A 21,678-nucleotide genomic window follows, 5' to 3' on the forward strand; every position below is an offset into this window, starting at 1 on the left:
AGCTAAAGGCATGATTTAAGTCTTTCAAGAATATTTTGAAGCTTTAGAGGCATCCTCAAAATATGTTTAATGATTTTTAGTAATTTCCTAACGGCCGCCATATTTTTCACTGAAATAAAAAAATACTTAGCAAAAAGATACATTTTAATCAATGGACAACATTTCAAAAAACTAAAGCTGCTATAAATCGAAAACCATTTCGAGATTTAGCTCTAAAGGCCACAAAAAAAATGTTTTTGTATTTTTTGGATGTATCATTTTCGAGAAAATCATAAAATAGTAAAAAAGTGCTGATGACGTCATGCATCAGGTGCGATGCATTTTGATGATCAAAGCCCATAGATTTAAAAACAAAGTAACTGTCACTTTCATTTTTGATTGACGTTGACGTTTTATCGTGACGTTGTTGTTTATTTGGGTCATTTTCATTAATTCTGTTCTGACACTTTCTGACCATTTTTTTTATTTATTATTAAGAGATGACCTCTATATAATATGTCCCAGAGCATGCCACCGCCTACACAGTTGAAAAAATGCTTCTGCTTATTTTTTTACATGATAAGTACCTACTTTCCATCATCAGAAATATCAATGTCATTTGAAAATGACCCATTTGTTGGTTGGCATGTAAACAAAGTTTAAATGTCACTTGTCAGTGTCATTTATGTTTTTTTCGAGACTCAGGCAATAGACAAAAATAAAAATTGAGCCTAATATGTAACGTCACTTCCGGTTTTAAAATAATTAACTTTAAAGTTAAAAATAACATGCAAAAATTAATGTATATACAAAATAAAAAAATACGGGTCCACTAATTTTCTATAAACTTTCCGAATAGCTAATAAAAATATAGGGTAAAGAAAATGAAATGTTGTCCATTAGGGGAAAATTCAGTAGCGTGTGCTATAATATTCCAAATATATGTTTTTTTATATAGACAGTACTTTTATTTCTAATATAACCAAACATAAAAAAAAATCTATTTTTTTAAATTAAAATATCTTCAAATCTATTATTTACAAAAGGCCCGTCACGTATACAGAACTATTATCTAAAAGTATCACGATAAAGTGCTAGTCGCACAAGTTTTTCATATTTCCTGACTTCAGCCTAACTACTTACTGTATTTTTTATTAATACAACACTTACAAGTTAGCCATTTTGAATCTTGGAAAGTGTCAGGTAATGGCGCCATTTATTATAATTATTATAAAATCTTACTCAGAAACATTTTAAAACCCGAGACTGGACCTGGAAAGGCATTACAAATATCCATCAAATATGTTTCAAGTTATAGTAGAGTTACATCCAGGACTAATTTAGAACTTAAAAGCTGTCTTCCAAGTCTGGCTGGCTGGTTATGTTAACGTTAAATTAAGGTTGTGAAGGTTATATTTAGGTTCTGTGTAATTAGATCAAAAGATTCTGGGTTTGAGATATAGGTTTTGCTGTAACTCTCAGAAAGGTGCTAAAACGTGGGCCCTTTTTGCACTCAGGAGGTTAATATAACGTTATTGAGCCTTCTAAGGCTTACGAGTAGATTTCCATACAAAGGTTCTAGAAACTTTTCAAAACCTTTCTAAAAACCAAAAATGTTACTTGAGTATGTAATTGAATTCGATAGTCCATAAGAGTTCAGTAAATTGTAGTAGATATAAGTAAAAAATTGTATAAGATATAAGCAAAAAGTTGAAAAGATGCTCGAGGAGTTTCTTTCCTTCTTAAGGGTCTGCAAGGGGGAATCGAGGGTTGGCATTGTCATAGAATTATGTAGTAAACGATGCTCTACAACCTTGAAAAAAATCACACAGGTAGCCGAAGAGTCTAGCTAGGTGCTGAATGATTCGAATTCAAGTAAATGATTATGGATAACTGTAAATAAAATTCAGAATATGACGAATAACCAGAAAATCACACTCCCGTATTGTAACAACTGTGTCGTAATTATTAAGAAATTTCATATGATTTTTATCATATTATAAAGTTAAAGGCTTGGACTAGGCGCTAAATACCTTGTTTTTTAATAAACACACACTTATTTTGTGTAAATTAATCCCAAACTTGAGCAATTTTTTTCCCTCAAATCTTCATACAAATATCTATGGCGGCTTTCTGTGTTATAAAATCATAAACACAAGTGACGTTTGACTCAGTTGGCCGCTGGCCTCCAAAGAAGGGTCACGTCGGTTTAGGCAGCACTGACAGCTCGCGATCTTATCGTGTACAGATACAAAATCACTGCACATTGGTTGTCATTGCACTTTTTCAACTTTTATGACACCAACATAATTTGATTTGAAATTGAGGAAGCATAATTCTTCCAGTACGAGTATATTCAATACATTAAGGGCCTGTTCCACAATGTCTGGTTAGTGGCTACCTGTCGGATAAAATACATGCTGTCACTCTCTGTCATTATTTTTTAGACAGTGACAGTATGTATTTTATCCGACAGGTAGCCACTAACCAGACATTGTGGAACAGGCCCTAAATTAAATTAGATAGTGTGCAATATTCTCGTGACATTACAGTCTCGTAAAGGTCTGATGAGGAGCAGGAATATAGCGAATGGATCTAAGTGATGACAATACGCACGAACATTAGGTTAGGGATCAAAAATACAGTCTCTTGGTGCTGGTTGAGGTATGGTCTCGTGAGGATCTGATGAGGGCAGTAACACGGTGGTGGCTCAATTTTATTTCTCTAGCTAAAAGCATCGAGTTTAGGCTATTAAGTATGTTTTTCAGAGAGAGAGAAAGAGATTTTATTTTTCCTCTGGATGTGTTAGGTTTACTGGGTTTACTAAGTTCATTCTGTTAATGGCATCAAGTTGTTATGTGTTCATAAGTAATAATTATTTATTAACAAAATGCTGTTGGTTCTCCACGAAAATGTAAAAATAAAAATAAAATAAATAAAAATAAATTCGTAACGTAAAATTGTCAATGACGGAATTTCTTCTATAGACAGTAGCCACAAAAAAAACAAACGATAGATGGCGTGATTTGAAGATAAAGATACATTTATTCGACACATAGACAGCAACAACAAAAAAAATACAGATTTAAAGAAAAGAAACACATACTTATACAAAACAACAAAGAAAAAAAAGGATACACATCAAAATAACTGGAAAAAATATAAGCCCCAATTTACTTGTGTGGGACAGGGAGTACCATAATATTTTTTTTAGGGTACTCCCCATCTATGCGAAATATCAGCTTGATATCTTTACCCGTTTCTGAGAAAAAGGGCGGTGACAGACAGTCAGTCAGACAGACGGACAACAAAGAGATCCTATAACGGTTGATTTTTTTCTTTTGACGTTCGAATCCCTAAAATTAAGTAAAAATATTATGCTGCTACCAAAAAATGTACTTACAGGTATTGAAAAAGCGGTATATAGTACTAAACAAATTATAAACAAACAAAAAACCCGTCTGCACGCTAAAAAGATGAAAACAAGTCCCAATGTTAATGGAAATTATCGTAGGCGGGGACCAGCAGAGGGTTCACCATTTCGCTGAATGTTACTTAGAAAACGGTCTTGTGTGGCGGTCAAGTTGGTCCCCGCCTGCGATACTTTCCATTAACAATGGGACTTGTTTTCATGTTTTTAGCGTACAGTCGGGTTTTTCGTTTGTTTATAATTGTATTTTTTTATTTGTAACTTTTTAGTTGTTTTTATTTTATGAAATTTTACGTCAGTAGTTCATGATCATTTTTTATTTCAATAATTTTGGTGTTGTTATTTAAATACCTTCAATATGCATATTTTTGTAATGTGAAAATCAAGCCCTTTCATTTGATACCTTACGCGGCAAAGTTGAATTATTATTTTTTCGATCATCACGTTATGTCCTCTAGAGGGCGCTATGTACATTTTAATGGAACGTCACATAGCCTATAACCATCGCGCCATCAATACGCTTCTAACAATACCTCATACATGAAAATCTATCAAGCCGTTTAGGCTACAGGAGGGAACAAACAAACATACATACATACAATCAAAAAACATTACCCTCCTCCTTCGGCAGTCGGGTAAAAAGGAGTAAGATAGGGGGTCATTCTGAACTTTTGCTCTACGAGTTTTGGAAATTAACAAAAAAAAACCTTTTTCATAGAAACTTTGTTGGACATGTGACTTTTTACCATGGAAAACGAATATTTTTTTTCGCGAATTTGCAAATCTCGTAGAACAAAAGTTGTTCAGAATGACCCCTTGAGTCATCCCCTTTTGGTTTATTATAGCCCTTTTGCGACACTATGTATTTACTTTGCTTTGTCTTCGTTTTCAGTTGGCTGGAGGATGCCCGAAACTTATTATCTACACTTTAATACTTGTAGTTACCTTTCTACAAGTAAATAGTACCACATTTGTTTGAGAAAGCTAATCGGGTTCCGAGTATAGAGTAAAGTGGCACCCCTATTAATTTCTACTCTTTCCTGGTGCCTACCAGTGTAAGTAAGAATTATACTTACTTACCCTAAAATCAACCAAAATGTACTTGAACATAATTGTCAATAAAGTTGGCGAGTAAAAGTTTATTGACCCACTGTGCAAACTTACATGTGTGCGTGTCACTGCGTCAAATCAAAATCAAAATCGTTTATTTGGCAATAGAAAGAAAATATTACAACTAAGGTACAAATATACATTGGTTTTGTAACTACTAAGTTCAATAATTGATCACTGAAAACCTAAACTAGGTTAAACCTGTATCATAGGTTTCAGTTCCTTCCATTTGACACTAGAGATAGAAGTTTACAATTTACTACAAAAAAATCTCCAAAGTAAGGCTCTAAAATGATTTAAACTTTAGTTCAGTAGGTATGACAGTACTTATAGTATTACTAATAATTAAGCATTATAGTTGCATCTTACAAAAAATCAACATAATAGTTTACAGTATTATTGCAAAAGAGATTGAATATAAATATGATAATATATATATATAAATATATACACCTATACATATATTTATTGCATATACATATATAAATAAATATATAATAGCCTACAATACATAAAAGTACTTAAGTACTTATAAATTATTTATTACCTAACTAACCTTTCCGGATTTGTATACCCTTTTTGCAACATCCTATATAATAATAATAGAGAATCACACCTATAATACAATACCTATAGTCTTGTTTGATGACAATAACCTACTTTAGCTAGCCTAAGCTGATGGCTTATTTTTGTATTGATATCAAGGCTTCTGTATCTTTGTAACTGCGTGTGCTGTGTGAAGAGCATTGAAAACCCAAAATTGGCGCGGCACGTCACCCTGTACGGGCCCTTAATGACGGGGCCTTTGTGAAATGGTGGTAGAGTAATATTATGACTTTTGACAAGAAATTGTAAAATTCTACGTCAAAAAAATAAACGATTTCATTTCATTTCATGACTTGTGTCGTGTCTGTAGCCTTGGCGGTCATAAGTTCCATAACTATTTATCGAGTAATCTGCTGTAGCCATTAACGGACGAACTTATAAGTGGTTATATTTTACTTAGCGGATTTGTGGCTTTATATTTGTTGCCCTTTGTATTTAGTCGGTAGCATACTCTTATCTATACTCTACACGGTGTTACAAAAGTGGCATTATAAACTAAAAAAATATACCTAAGGCTCTGCTAGTTATGCTGAAACTCTTAGGTAGCTAATGCTTTTTAAAACTTATCTATGACTTTATATGAAAGGTTTCTTGTAAGAGATCGCTGTTAGCGATAAGGCCGCGTAATGTTCATTGTTGTGACTATGCTATGACTCTTTTACAGAATCCCCTCTTCCAAGGAGCATTAAGCGATACTGGAACTGGAAACAACTGAAAAACCTGTTTGGAAAGCCGAGGCTTTTTTATATTTCACAGCTGTAAAATAAATGTTTCCGTACCAAATAACCTTGGACATTCATCATCAGTGGCCACAGCATCTCAACAGATGATAGTTACAACATATCCAGAGCAGAGGCACTAGGTGGAGGATGGCACACCACATCTCGCATAAAAATAGCACATTCTCATTAACAAAGTACGGCATGACTGAATTATCTTACCCAATGATGATGTAGCTAATGTTCCAGTGACATAGCACCAAAATACTCCCAAACGAAATAAAAATGCTTAATTACGCCGTTCCTAAAATTTTAGTCCATATAACAGCGCATAAGAATATTACCAACTAAGAACGTAAATATTATATTAAAATTATTACGTTTTAAAAAATTGGTGCCGTTTGGCGTCGCCATTTTGTGAGTGGAACTTTTTCATAGCTCGCGAGTGTAATAAGTTCAGGTACTTGCGCAATACCTGCCTATGGTAAAACATTACTTATTTCAAAATAATTTTAATAGTTATTTCCGTCACACTACCACCCACCAGCTAGGAGGGACCGACCACTGTAATTGGATCTACCTGAAGGTCAAACTTATTAAAATTATACGGCTTTTGCGTAAATAAGCAATTAAGCTTCCATGAAAAAAGTTTCTTATTTAAAAATTGTTTTTAGTTCTCAGCCTTGATCTATTTGTATATAATCGAGTTCATAGCATTCTTAGCTCTAGCTGATGTAAGTATGTAAATTTCGCGTATCATGTAAAATTATACCTAGTGGAAAAGCTAAAATAACAGGTTAGTAGTTGCTACGTAATTTCAAAGTTTTGGTTTGATAACAATACGCATATTATTATATTATAGGTACCTCTAGAATGACCTTTCCTAAGCAAGTTATTAGTATACTTGTTGTTTTGCGGCTACATAAAAACATGTACCTACACATTTCGGTAAAACACAAGTAAAAAAATCATAATGTTTTGGTAGAGTTCGCTTGAGTAACGCATTATAACATGTAATATAGCTTTTCCCGCAAGCTTCGCTTCACCACGAACGGTTTTCCAGTGGGAATTCCGGGATAATAGTGAATTAATTTTTGGAACTGGCGAAAAGTGGGTGCAGCAATGCACCTCTGCCAACCCCGCAAGGGAGTACATCAATACAAGGTGTGAGTGTTAATATATAATTTTTGAAATCGGTTCAGTAGCTTTTGGGTTTATTGGTTACATATACACGTACATTCGCGAGCAATGAACCGTTTCCAGTGTCATAACAGCAAATGACTCTTAAACGGAAAAGGCTGGCTTAATGAGGCCGTCTGCAATATCGAAGTGCATTAAACAGCGTATCAGAATATAACTTACCAACTAAAAACGTAAATATTTAGATACAATAATATGGTTAAAGCGTAGTTTATTAAACAGCGACCACTGGTGAACTGCATCTAAATCCTGTTGCATTAGAGCGCAATCTCCTCCTCACAAACACTCAATCCGGTAATCGGCATAGCTTTAAGCTAATTTCGGCATTAAATTTATTGCTGCTTCGCTTTGAAAGTACCTATATACCTATATTATTACATATTAATTAGCTTCGCTTCGCCTAAACAGGCGAGAAATTTGCAAAAAAAAAATTCAACGTTCAAAAGGTTCTGATGATTCTAAAGCTTAAGTAAAAAAAAAAAAATAAAAAAAAAAAAATAAAGCAAACCTTACAAACTTTCACGGAATATTTATCGTTATTTCACACAAATGTTTTTCCCGCTAACTCCCATTCCCGTGGCAATTTTGCAATATCCTGTGGTAACTAATAAGCTTTAAGTTTACTAAGGTACCTGCATGCCATATTTCAAGCATGCCATATGCAGCATTAGATGATGCTGTCCTTTTGCCACTTTTGTATTTGGTAAGCTTTGCTGTTCAAACTGTATTTTCTGCTTGTGGCAATAAACTATTTTTCTTTCTTTCAAGCGTCTAACTTAAACGGTTTAGATTTTTCATAAAAAATGTTTTTTCCCCTAATTTTAGCCCTTCCAAATTTCAAAACTCTACTATTAAAACTATAGACGTTTCATACAAACTTTGACATCTCTTTTTACCCCCTGAGGGGTTGAATTTCGCAAAGTCCCATCTTAGTGAGCCCCTAAGTCCTAAAAGGAACCCCCATACAAAATTTCAGACTCCTAGCACTTGTAGTTTCTGAGATTTCGTGATGAGTCAGTGTATACTATACGTGACCTTTCGCTATTATAAAAATAGATTAATAATACTAATCATAATGTACTTTATATCACGAAAAAAAGGTTTTTCATTTGTTTAAAAAAACAAAACCACAAAAATCTAGTTATTAGTAAGTACTAATAAATTTTTATCTGTTTGCTGGCAAACATTATTCTCAGAAAGCACATAATGGGCAAATCCGATTCGCAAACAGGCGGTTTTTGCTGACTAGCATAATAGGAAAACCACCAGCCACACCGGGCCCATTTCTAGTACGTAGCTAATAAAAAGGGTGTGTGCTGTTCTTGCTTCGAAAGATTCCTATTATATATTATTTACTTAAAGGTTAATCCCCTAAACGGTAGTCAGAGGTGACCGTCGGAGACCTTCAGGGCCCCAAGTCTGCTATTGGTTACAAAAAATATCAATGAAGATATCCAATAGAGACTCCATTGCAACTCCATTGTCATTGGCCCAAAAACGGTAGTCCCTACGTCTCACGGCCAGTCTCGATACAATGAGGCGTTTGTTAAAAAAAAAAAAAAGTTCCTTTTTGGAGAAATAGATGGCATTGTCTAGGGTTGTACCAACTGTCAAACCCTCAGAACACACTCAGATCACATGTTATTCTGTGAGGCGGCACACATTCTCATCTTGTCTTGTAAGTATTTCTTTAGGATCTTATTTAGGATCATACAATAAATAAAAATAGAAAATCAGTTCTGGCACGCAGCACCCGTTCAAACGGCGCGGGTAGAACTATTCACAGAATACTTAGCACTATCCCAAGCCACATGCAGTCTGAGCCTCGGAAGGATGGCTCGCGCTACCACCCGACATTTAATCACAACTAGTGAGTTCTTATTCTGAGTTTAGTACTCTTTGCTCTCTATGTAATTTTTGACAGTTGGTACACTGCGTTTTCACGCCATCTATCGGCTTACCCAAAAGCTCAACTGACAGCTGTCAAGGAAAACGGCTCATTAATGTTTGAGGAACTAAAATTTTCAGGAGCCTGGCACCATTAGAAAAGAAACATAAAAGTCATAACAATTGTTTATGTCAATAGGTGGTTGGCTGTTTTTTTGAATTTTCTTATTAATTATAAGGATAATCTAGATAAAAGCAACAATTTACGAAAAATATTCATAGTCAAGCTAGTGAAGTTATTTATCGAGTTTTAATACAATGTTTAGCGGAACATCAAGCTGGACACATTTTGTCGAATTTGGAGGATACGCTCGCACAGCGTCTATGACGGGTATGTAGCATTGTACAAATTGTAATAACTCATTTTTTATTAGTAGTTACCAACGCTTCATTTATCGATAAACCTAGGTTTAGAGCCCAAGTCGAACATTGTTTACATATTACTGATTGTAGGTTTCATCTGGTTTCAGTTGAGTCAAACCTTAACATTTTGATACTTGAAGATATATGTTTGGTTAAACTAAATTCACATTGTGTGAATTTGGGGGGCATTGTGTAACTCAAAAAGATTTTTTTATTTTATTTTATAGTTATATCGGACCAGCGTGCCAAAGAGGGCAAAATATGGAATATTTCTAACTCCTGGAAGAAACAGAACTGGCCGTCCAAAAAGAGAAATTGATGATGTGCCCTTCGTCAACAGATCCAGTTTTTTTATACAGTTGTAATAACGTTATCTAAATAAATATTTATTGGTTTCACTATTAGCCTTCATATTAACTTCTAGCTTGTATAAGAGCTTTTTTTGTGGATGGTAAGTTGTTTTTAAATACATAAATAGGTAGGAAGTTAACAGGAAAAATTTTAAGTATCAAAGTCAGTTATGTTTCGCTATATAGGGTTGCTACATGAAAGATAGCAGTGCCCTCATTTAATTTCAGGACTTTATAGTTTCACTGTAAATTGGTCCATATAATCTATGTCATGTCAATATGAAATTCATGAGGTATGGACCAATTTAGTTCGCTCTCACCGGAACAGATAAGTTTGTGGCACTATAGCTGGTAAAGTATTCGTAGCTAGGTAAGTACAAAAAAGATCCTATTCTCTAGTGATTTACCTAGGTTATGTAGGTAAGTATTACTTTTTTTGTTCCTCATTCGTCCGGCTACCTTCCTTGGGTAGTCAGCGACTGACGCTTACCTGACTGGCCGATCTACTAAGATATTACTTTATAGAAGTAGGTAAGTACTTATAGAATATATTTCTGCACAAGTACAAAAAACGGTCATATTGAAAATCATTAAAATTATTGTATAATTGACAACATTTCAAATAAAATGCTCACCGATTTTATTTTATTTTCGACGAGATATCACAAATTTAGATGACCCGTATTTTTTTATTTCTTAATATTTCTATGTTTTAATATATTTTTTTGATTTCAAAGTTCAACATATTTTTAGTATGAGTGACGTCACGTCGAGGCTTGGGTTAAAAATATTTTCGTTGCCTGCCTAACCTAAAAAAAAAAAGTTGGATGACATTAACTTGACATGAACAAGGACCAATCAGCTTCAACTTCAACTTTATTTTGTGGCAAGGACCAATCACGTACTTCCGTCATTGACAAGGACACATAAAAGTGACAGACATTTGAGTGATGTTTGTCATTGTCAAAGTGACATAACATGTTTTTTTGTTGTTTATGTTTTAGAAGTAAAAGCCCGTTTAATTATTATGCCACATCGTGGTGTCACGAATGATAATTTAGATTTTTATGTTTTTCTCTGAAATAAATCAAAAGAAAAATCGGAAACATTTTTTTTTGTGAATATTAGAGCCATATCTCTAAATGGTTTTCGAATTTCAACTGTATAAAATTTTGAAATGTTGTCAATGAGGCGTTTGTTAAAAAAAAAAAAAGTTCCTTTTTGGAGAAATAGATGGCGTTGTCTGGGGTTGTACCAACTTTCAAACCCTCAGAACACACTCAGATCACAATATGTTATTCTGTGAGGCTAACGAAATGTGAAAGTGACGTAGGTAGGTAGAATTGTAGTATTATTTTCTCTATGATGTCGATGTCACTGTTGCTTCAGCGTTCAGTGCGATTGTGCGTACAGCCGTTCTTTTCAAGTTTTCTCAGTTTCCTTGTGTTTCTCCTGTATTAATTGAGTTGTAGTTGAGCTATCTGCTCCTCCTCCCTTGATACTGTAGAGTTAGTGCACTTGAGATAGTGACTCTTTTGAGATAGTGACTCTTGTGAGATAGTGACTCTTGTGATAGTGACTGCTATACTATAATTTAATAGCTATAATAATTTATAGCGATTCAGAGTTTGATCCATTCAGTAAGAAACATAGTAATGTTAATAGATACCTAACAGTTGCTTTTGTGAACAAAATAATTTAAGTCAGTCTAAGTCTAAGACAGTCTACCTAATTATCTTATCTAGTTTTAGTTAACTTAGTTGTTTTTATTAAGTAAAGATATTAGTGTTTTAGTATTAGTGTGTGTTACAGCTGGTGTCGTGTAACGCCTAGGTATAATAACTAAGGATTGAGTTCTGGAACCGGTCTCAGCGCTGAATAGCGAAGGGATGGGTTCTAGAATTCATCCTTACCATTGGAACCATATGTGGGAACTTGTAATTGGCTAGTAGCTGTTTACCTGATATGTTCATATTGTGTTGTAGCTGTAAGTTCTCCAAATATTATAAAATAAAATAAAATAAAATAAAATAAATAATAATGCCTAAGGACTATGGATCATGGTCCCTTGCCAATCTGAAGATAGAGTTACGAAAACGGAATGCCAAACTAACTGGACGGAAAGCCGGTGGTAGCTAGCCTATTCACAGAATACTTAGCACTATCCCAAGCCACATGCAGTCTGAGCCTCGGAAGGATGGCTCGCGCTACCACCCGACATTTAATCACAACTAGTGAGTTCTTATTCTGAGTTTAGTACTCTTTGCTCTCTATGTAATTTTTGACAGTTGGTACACTGCGTTTTCACGCCATCTATCGGCTTACCCAAAAGCTCAACTGACAGCTGTCAAGGAAAACGGCTCATATCAATGCTATTGACACAGAGTGTCTTCTGGGTGATCGTGACGTCATCTTGGAATATTATCAGTGTTGCCGGTTTTGTTAAAATTGTAATGCCACCATACACGGATCGTTCGACTTGGGCTTAATTTGAAGATTTTCCACACTATTTATTTAAAAACATAACTGTTTTATCCTATTCGATGCTTTTTAAATTCAATAAAAGACGTGTTATGCCATTTAAATATATTTTTCATATATTTAACTGGCTGTATAAGTAAGACCATAGACAAAAAAAAACTCTATGGTCGTGTCGATGTGTTTTTGATGTGTTTTGTCAACATACGTATGTCAATATTTTATCGTTTGCTACAAAATAAAGTTGAAGTTGAAGTTGTTTTGTTGTGGTTTTGTCTGTAGTTGAGGATAAAGATGGCTCCACCATCACTGGAGCAGATAGAGGCACTCATGGGCTTCTTGGAGGAAAACAAGGAGCTAGCTCTTGGCCGGTGCAATCGCTCAAAAGAAGGGCGCAGTTTGGCGAAACGCCTTTGGACAGAATGTGCCACTATTTTAAATAGTGTCTCGGCAGACTGTCCCAGGCGTGAGCCCGATGCCTGGCGATTAGTAAGTACCTACCTGATTTATATTGTCAAGTATGTAAAATATCTACATACCCATATAAAGCTTGTAAAATTAATTTACTTTTGTTTCCGTTTTAGTACTACAACGAATACAAATCGAAGGTTCTGCATAAAATTAAAAAACAAAAGCAGGAGCTGTCGGCGACAGGTAATGATAACTCACTGTTATTGTAGTAGTTACAATCAGATTCCAATGTCTTAAGCTGGGTATTTACTATAGGCAAACTCAGGTCGAGCAGCCTCAACTTTAAGTTTGCTTCAGTCTGAGGCTGCTCACTCTGAGAGGAAGGCTCGAAGCATATTCTGATAGGCTTGAGGCGAATCGCCTCAGCTTGATCCGCTATGTGAGCAGTTTAACCAACCGTCTCACTTACCACGTCGACTAAGGCCTGGGTCTCCTATTTACGCCGTAGGTCGCGTCCAGCGTCACGCCGTAGGCCTCGTCACGATGCTCACTATAGAAATGTACTGATGCGGTCTCCCTCACACGCCGACGTTGGCGCGTAGACATAATGAGCATTGTGACGCGGCCTACAGCGTGACGCTGGACGCGATCTACGGAGTAAATAGGAGACCCGGGCCTAATTCACCTTGTGTTGCCGTGAGCGTCAGGTTGAGCAAGTGTCTCCTAGCACGGCCTCTAGTGGATACCCAGTTTTAAGCTGTTTTTATATGTTCCAGGAGGAGGTACATATAACATTAAAGACCTAACTCCTCTTCAGGAGCGTCTCTACGCAATATTGGGGAAAGATGTTGGGGAGCCTTTGCCTGGTGTCCGCCACAATCCCCTAAATGTAAGTATTTAAAAAGAAAGTGCACATTAACATATATTATAGCACATTTACCCTGCCTAAGTTCTATGCATATTAATTTCTTATTCTTACTTATTTCTTAAATCTAACACTCTCTTGTTTCATGTTTATAGAATTCATCACTTGAGGCAGTGGAGAATGAAGTCTCAGAAGTGGATTATATCGAGGAAGTGTAAGAAACATCAATTTAACATATGTAGGTACCTAATTAGTAGAAATATCTGTTATATTAATATTTTAATTTTAGATACCCTTCAACTCTTTGGCTGGGCCATCATGGGCAGAACCGACGGCGTTACCGCCACATGTCGCCGCCATTGACTCCCCAGAGGTGCTCATAGAGGTGCTAGCTAGTGAGCTCAACAATGCTGAGCCGCCAGCGCCGCCAACGCCCCAACCTGCGCCACCAACGCCCCAACCTGCGCGGCCAATGCCCCAACCTGACTCTGCTGGGCCGCCGAGGCGACGTCGTCGACGACTGAACGAGGGACGTCATGGTGTGTTATCTAATCTAATATTAAAAAGTCAAGTCTTTTTCTTAAAAAATATTTATTACTCTAATCACATTATTATAAAATAATATTAAAATGATTATTCTTCGATTATTGTTCATTAATACCTGTAACAATAGACAGTGTTAGTAATCACAAATCTTTATTCATCAGATCAAGAACAAACACTTTTGGAGCAGGCTCAGCAGAGGCACTCCGAAATTGACGCCCAGAACGCCAGGGCGACGGTGAGGCTGGCCGAAAGCCACGAAAGACGGGCTGAAGCCACCTTCAAACTCGCCGAAAGCCAAGTGAAGATGGCAGAGAGCCAAGAAAAAGATGCTGAGGGCAAAATGCAAATTGCCCAGGCAATAACTAGGCTCTGTGCTATAGTAGAAAATTACGGGGCCAAATTTTTCCAAACGTCAGTCAGCTCTCCCGTAAAGGTATATTTTAGTAACATAAGTACCTACATATTATGTAAGTTCTTCAAACAATTTATTTCTTCTGATTAATTTTAAAATTATCATTTCCTTTTTAGACGCTCAAGAGGAAACATAGAACGCCGCCGTCGCCGCCGCCGGATACTGATAGCGACTAATAGCTATGATAGGGTAAGAAAACCAAGTTAAACTTTGGCAGCATAATCGAGTGTGCCTTTCAGGTTTGTGCCTGTGCAATTAGAACTGGGGAACTAGGCACAGTCACCTAAGGCGCCATCTGTAATTAGCTTTTAATTAGTTTTTCTCCACATTAACCATCTAATCTCTTGTTATTATTAAATACGTGATGCTGCCCTTGATTTTGGATACACAAAATATACTTCCACTAACATATTACCTTTCTCTCCACAGCCTATCAACGAGCGCCTGCTGAAATGCCCGTCCTTCTAACAGGTCCCTATTAATACGACGATTGCGTTGATCATCGTTGATGGCATTAAGTAAAATGCCAGCCTCAGTCGTCAACTGATTGCCAACCTGAAAATATAATATAACATTGTTGATTTTTCTAGATTGTTTAATTTAAAGTTAGATTATTGTTGCTTTCTCTACACTGTTTAATTTAAAGTTAGATTATTGTTATGTTTCTAGATTGTTTTATTTAAATATACATCTTATATGTATATTAAAATTTATAGTTAAAACTTTAGGTAAGTACTCTAATGTAGCAAATTAAAGACTGATTATTGCCAAATATAACATTGTTGATTTTTCTAGATTGTTTTATTCCAACATACATATTATATGTTTAGTACAGAGGACGACACCTTAAGCTTAATAATTGTAAGTACTTAAACTTAGACTTGCCTGATGCTGCCTTTGCTTTTCGGCTTCAACTTCCTCTGGTGTCAGGAATGGCACGGGTGCACCAGTTTTGTTTGCTATATTGTGCAAAACACAGCATGCATTGACTATTTTCCCTGCCATGATTGGGTCATAGTGGAGGGCACGTGCCGCAAGTAGACATCTGAAGAATTATTTAAATATGCTGTATATTGATAATTGTAAGGTTCATGATCTAAGGTAACTTATGAAGAATTTTTTATACCTGAATCTGGCCTTCAGTACACCAATGCAGCGCTCCACACAATTACGTGCAGTCACATGGAGGTTATAAAAATTATGTTGGGGTGTGCCTTCCACTGTATTTAAAATTGGGGTGACCATCGTCCTCCTTAAGGGATAGCCGCTATCACCTGTGAAATATATAGTTAACTTTCAATCTATAATACCTGTGACATTGTGATAAGCAATGAAAATGTGAACCTAGATGATTTTTAACACCATTCAAAATCAATAAATAAATATATAACTTAGGTTGCCAGCAAAGCCATATCATTAACTAAATCTAAAACCTCCACAATGTGGGTTGGTGGGTTCACATATCTAGATGTGCTAAGTCTAGATATGCAGGTTTCCTCACAATGTTTTCCTTCACCGTAAGAGCGATGGTATAAATTGTACTTAAATTCAAAGAACTCATTGGTACATGTCAGCGCCGGGAATCGAACCCACATCTCTTGATTGAGAAGCGGGCGCTCACCCGACAGAGCTACCACCGCTCTTATCGACTGAGCTACCACCGCTCTTATCTGATTCTATATAAACTTGATTATTCTAAAACATACCTAATAAAAACACATGGTCACCATTCCTAGCCGCCTCTGTCAAGTGCTGACACAGTGGATGGCTTTGCCACACATTGGAGTCATGGGCTGAACCCGGGGTACTAGCATCCACACATAAAATATTCAGCTCAGAGTCGCAGATCTGTAAAAAAACAGGATACTAATAAAGTCTATAGGATAACATATCTATAATTAAGCACCAATTTTCAATAAGAAACTTACAATCATAACATTAAGCGAATGATATCCCTTTCGGTTAAAATACCGCTCCTCATGTTCAATGGGTCTTAAAATGGCTATGTGTGTGCCATCAATGCAGCCTAGTACCCCTGGGATTTTAAATATTTCATAAAATCTGAAACAAATAAGTACTAGTTAGTTAGTTTTAAGATGTAAATTATGAAATAAATGTTAGATGTCTACCTACTAATATTGTGTTTGTTTATAGACCTACCTTGCTTTGATTGCAGTCCGTTCAGTTGACTGCATTGGCCATTTTAAATATTTTTGTATTATCCTGGCATCATTCAATGCCGCAGTCACTTGCCTCAATGCCCTTGAAACTGTTTTTTGGGATACATTATGTATCGCACTTTGGCCAACCAAAGTTTGGTAGGAGCCCGTTGCGTAAAATGTTAATGCAATCAGTATCTGAAACATATTAGGTAAGTATTAAGTAGATAATCTTCTACCATCCAGTACAGAACTATTTTATGCCAAATTATAGACGGCTCCTTACCTTCATCATAACAGATATACCATCTTGCCTGCGTTCTTTGGCTATCAGGGGAGTTAAATCCGCGGCAATCTCCTTCACCACATCCTTACTGAGGCGAAATGTCTTGACAAACTCCGAGTCCGGCAAACTTACGAAAGGATCGACATTCCGCCTCATGAAGGCGCGATTTTTGACGCCGCTCCTTCAACTCCCGCCGACCTCTATCCACTCTGTCTGCTAATATCAGCATTTCCCACCGCAAATTGAATCGATCCATATTGACAACGTATCAACAAACAACGACACCGTGACAATACGTGTATATTAGGTGTATCTGCTCAATGGCCTCAGAATGGTGATTTTTGACAGATAAACCATAATGAAGCAACTGACGGAAACGTCAATAAATAGTGGACTAGGAAAATTGTCACCCGAGAGACGATATCGATGTGGCACTTGTCAGTGGACTAGCGTTTTGTTCAATGTATTATGAGTGGCTTCACGGTGGCTTCCATCGAGCTGACACTATGCTCTTAAAAAATACAAGACTGCCAAATGTGTCATTTTGCGCTGTCGACATACAATCGACATCCAATTTTACTCTAATGCTTTTAGTAGACTTGGGGCCCTGATCATTGGCGTAGAGTAGACACCATGAGTTGAGCAGGTTGTGCAGTCTAAATCATTTAATCATGACGATAATGAAGAAAAATGTTCCAGAATTGAACCTTAGCTTAAAACACAATAACAATTCGTTTAAACTTATATGGGCAGGGTAGGTATGTGTATTGAAAATGACACCGGTGAAGGGTTTCCATTACCGAATTTCAGCAATTAACAATCACAAATCAACCATTGACGCTGCTTTAGGATTGTTTAGTACTAATGTTCGGTGGTGCTAATCCTCACAGTAATGAAGAGGCAAATAAAGAAGAAGGAGATTTACGAGTCAATATTACTAAGATATAATTTACGGTTCTATTTACGTTGATTGATAACCTTGAAGGAAGGTTTTTCAAAAGCATAAAATGTTAATCTACAGATAGCGAGTAACTAAGTTCTAAAGATAACAAAATCGTTAAGTACTGCTTAAGTACTCATATATTTTTATACAACCATGTCGTTCCAAACGAGATACTCACTGCCATCTGGTGAGAAATGTCAGGCATTGAGGCAGAATTTACAAACTTTACTTTAATAAAACACTAAATTGATCGATAATGGCTTTTAACGTGTCGTTGGTAAAAAGTAAAATAAAATTTTCATTGTCATAGAGAGAGTACGTTTGCTAATTTGGTAAAGTAATTAATTTACCTAAGTACCATAAAAGTGTGCCAATCCCGACATCAACACGTAGATACCTAAATAAATCTATTCAGAAATGTCGCAATTCTTCAAAAAAATTAAGTGCGCAATCACGCATTACCAAATATTTCTACTGGTTCCTTCCTGAAGAAACTGTGTAGGTTATTAAAGCTACAACAACCAAAAACGTAACGTATGTTTAGTATTCGAAAGAAAGCTAAGCATCACGCCTTCACCGAGAATCCAGTGTCGATTGAAATATAAAACCAAAAAATCAAATTTCTAAGCCTCACCAATTTCAATATGCCACAGAGGATATCCCTACATGAAATTTCTACACGCGCAATATCGTGACCTTTGCTGCACAGGGCGCACCAACCTTTCAATATATAAGCGCTAAAAATAGCCACAGCCACTGCTTATTACAAACGTATTGAAATCTATGCAACCCTGCCACCGAGAACCTTCAAAACATCGTCTTATTATATACGGCTACCTAGATAAAATACGTTTTGGAGGAAACCAATCGTCATTCATTATCATTAGTTCATTAGCTATGGGAGCTAAAAGTATATAAAGTTAGGTTCGGGTTGGCCGGGCCGCCCAATGCACTCGCATTTTATTTTATCTGGCTCGGTATCGCACGGAGCGGCAACGTGGCGCCCACATTCCGCGCCGGAGCGGCACCGTCGCGCGCGCAGCACCGCGTGCCTCCGACGGATGATAAAGCGATTCTTGCAAATGAAAATGTAACATAAACATCTAAGTACTTAAGCGTTCTATGCTTATATTCCCAGCCAATCAATCTTTGAACCTGAAATACGGGTGTAAATATGTATTTATACGTTAAAATGCGGAGAAATCGATGGGATCGAACGGGGGATGGAAATGCTTTCACCGGCATCGAGTGTGGAGTGAAATCGTAGCGTGGCCGATTCTGAAGATCCGGCGCGCTCGGTTAGAAATCGTGGTAAAAACAAAATGGCGGCTGCAACAAGTTCTGATTATAGACTCTGCTGGAATAACTTAGAGCCATGCTTAATTAAATTGAATCTAATATAGGTATTTCAATGTTTGTTTCGCTGTCAGTTTTAAGTGATATGAAATTAATATCTAACGTTTCAATGTGGTTTTTACGAGATTTGATAAGAGAGGTCGTTGTTTATGTTAAATAACTGAATTAAGTAGATTACTTACCTACTTGGTAAATATCAGAACATTTATGATAAAGTCTAATAATGTACCAATCTACGTTACCCTTATATCTCTTACATAGTTCAAGATCTAAGTGCTTACAAGGGTCTTACTTAAGTTGCTGACATAGGTATTCAAGGCTAATAAGCACCTACCTAGTTACCTACTTAATAAAACAAATATCATTCTGATCATACATCTAATGCAGATCCCACGTGAAGTCTATTCAAGTTTTCCACTCGAGAACTTTAAACCAATGATTATCCGCAGATTTAACTAAGTTAGTGCAACTTGTTAATCATAATATTTATGCAAACTAGATAGGTAAGTAAGTACTAAAATGTTTCAGCATGTCGATTTCAACAGCTATTGTGGAAACCTTAGTTTTAGGCAGACAATTTTTCATTGACCAGCTATGGGTCAATGAAAAATTGTCTGCCGTATTCAAAATTGGGTTACGAGGACATAGTTATTATGAGTCATCATTAGCCTGCCTGATACACTGCAAAAAGTGCTCCCCTCTTCAGCCAGAGCTTTAGACAGTTATTTATGAATGGACCACACCAACTCACATTTGGCTCACGTTTTCGTACCAATATACTGTATTTCATAGAACGGGTACTCAGGATACTACCATCCATAGGCAGTGTAGGACGCCCTCCGGCTAGATTGGGTGAAGACTTGAAAAAGACCAGCCAGGTAAAGATTGAAACCTATAGCTGACATTGGCCCTGTCCTTCTTAAGTGTGTTGCCATTACCAATGTAAAACTAAATGTTAAACTAAACTTACCGAGTAGTAAGTAGATAAAATAAAAAATAAAAATTACCGTATAAAAATTACCACTCTTCCAAAGGCACGGACAAAAAGCATGTGGAGTGACAATCATTTATAAAAAAAAACCTATAGATTGCATCCAGTGACGTAGGTACTTTGGGAAACGCGCCTACGTTCAGGAGTGGACTGCAATAGGCTGCAGATTATGCCATTGCTACTGCAAAATTATCTACACTTATACACCGTAAAACCCGTCTAATCAAAATTTCGGATAAGATAAGTATCAATCAACAAAAGTGTTTTTCACGATCATTGAAAAGCTTTGACTGTCTAATTAATGTTAAGAGATTTGAAAGAAAAATACGCGGCTATTTTTTTTTATTTTAGTCTAATCTAATGCTTAACCTAAAAAAATTGGGTTTCCGTACCTTAAAGGTAAAAAGGTAACCCTTATACGAAAGCTATGTTGTCCGCCAATCTGTTCGTCTATCTGCCAAGAGCCTTTATTGCGCGTCGTGTACGCGAAATCGCTCGATTTAAAATTTAATGCATTACGATATTAAACTTAACTTTCGGATCTCTTGATGCTGTGAAAAAACCGTGAATGTAGAATTAGGAAATAGCGAAAGTGTTCAGTTGTAAATAAGTATCAATATTATGTCACTATCCCAGAATTTGTTATTAAGATTTTTTCTATTTTAATAACCTTTCACATTACATTAATAAACTACTACCAGCGATCCGATCAGGCTACCAAGCCTTTTAAAGTCTACATACCAGAATATATTTTTTTTAGTAAAACTAGGTATTATTATTATTGTTGTATGTTACATTATTGTTTAGACTATTTATGTTTGATCAATGATGTTTCTTTGTCTATTAATAATAATGAAATCTATTAGTAACTTTGTATGCAACACTTTCTAGAACAAAGTAAAGGTTCAGTTTCAGTAACTGTCGTACGTGAGTCTCACGCTTTTCCGGTAATTTTTAACCAACTTCAAAAATGGAGGAGGTTCTCAACTTCTCAATTCATTTTTGTACACGTAACCGATATTTTCTTCGTTTATGGACCGATTTTATGTTTCATGCCAACTTAGGCTTGGTCAAAATTGAAGAATACTGCAATGAATTAACGTTTGCATGATTGCTTGCAATCTTCGACGAGGTATTTTTCACATTATCACTGACTATTCGTACATTATAACAACTATTCAACGCAATAACCACTTTTCCTGTGGAAAAGTTCAGTGAAAATAGAGAAATGTTATTTATATTACTTACAGCAGACCCCGTGGGAGTTTAGAGTATAAACTTTCTTATTGTCATTATACGTTATATCTGAATACCAATTTTACTCAATAGTAGGTAGATAATAATACCTATGAAATCGCTATGAATTGCGGGAATATTTGTATGTTGACATATTATTTAGTATTATTTCGTTGGAAATTAATCAATGGAGGAAATCTAAAAGACCTGAAATAATTTTGTCATAAAAGGCTTTTTTTATTATAGGTATCATAAAAAAATTAGCCTATCGGGATCTAATTAGACTCATTT

The 21,678-nt window shown here is 36.0% G+C and overlaps 3 protein-coding genes across 6 annotated transcripts in view; 1 reads left to right on the forward strand and 2 right to left on the reverse strand.

Annotated features, from left to right (window-relative positions):
- The window catches only part of LOC105388075 (breast cancer metastasis-suppressor 1-like protein), a 91,249-nt gene that overhangs the window by 35,347 nt on the left and 34,224 nt on the right, over positions 1–21,678 (reverse strand). The gene's annotated exons all lie outside the window — the stretch shown is intronic.
- Positions 12,074–15,207, forward strand: LOC119692415. 3 transcript variants are annotated; one of them, XR_007267282.1, is made up of 7 exons: positions 12,074–12,671; positions 12,767–12,836; positions 13,370–13,482; positions 13,614–13,997; positions 14,166–14,437; positions 14,533–14,605; positions 14,846–15,207. XR_007267282.1 is itself a non-coding variant. In XM_048627192.1 (6 exons), the coding sequence occupies exons 1-4, from the start codon at positions 12,477–12,479 to the stop codon at positions 13,674–13,676; spliced, it is 441 nt and encodes a 146-aa protein (XP_048483149.1). In that variant the 5' UTR covers positions 12,074–12,476; the 3' UTR covers positions 13,677–13,997; positions 14,166–14,605; positions 14,846–15,207. The 3 variants fall into 3 exon arrangements, 2 of the variants coding, with proteins under 2 accessions (XP_048483149.1, XP_048483148.1); XM_048627192.1 differs by having other exon boundaries at positions 14,166–14,605; XM_048627191.1 differs by having other exon boundaries at positions 14,533–15,207.
- LOC119692180 (putative nuclease HARBI1) lies at positions 14,039–17,023 on the reverse strand. Of its 2 annotated transcripts, none has more exons than XM_048627190.1 (8): positions 16,862–17,023; positions 16,577–16,773; positions 16,345–16,477; positions 16,123–16,264; positions 15,543–15,690; positions 15,302–15,461; positions 14,832–14,971; positions 14,039–14,119 (listed from the first exon to the last, which is right to left on the reverse strand). In XM_048627190.1, the coding sequence occupies exons 1-8, from the start codon at positions 17,015–17,017 to the stop codon at positions 14,113–14,115; spliced, it is 1,083 nt and encodes a 360-aa protein (XP_048483147.1). In that variant the 5' UTR covers positions 17,018–17,023; the 3' UTR covers positions 14,039–14,112. The 2 variants fall into 2 exon arrangements, with proteins under 2 accessions (XP_048483147.1, XP_048483146.1); XM_048627189.1 differs by having other exon boundaries at positions 16,123–16,282.

The sequence above is a fragment of the Plutella xylostella genome, chromosome 18 (genome assembly GCF_932276165.1).
Source record: "Plutella xylostella chromosome 18, ilPluXylo3.1, whole genome shotgun sequence".
NCBI classification, from domain to species: domain Eukaryota; kingdom Metazoa; phylum Arthropoda; class Insecta; order Lepidoptera; family Plutellidae; genus Plutella; species Plutella xylostella.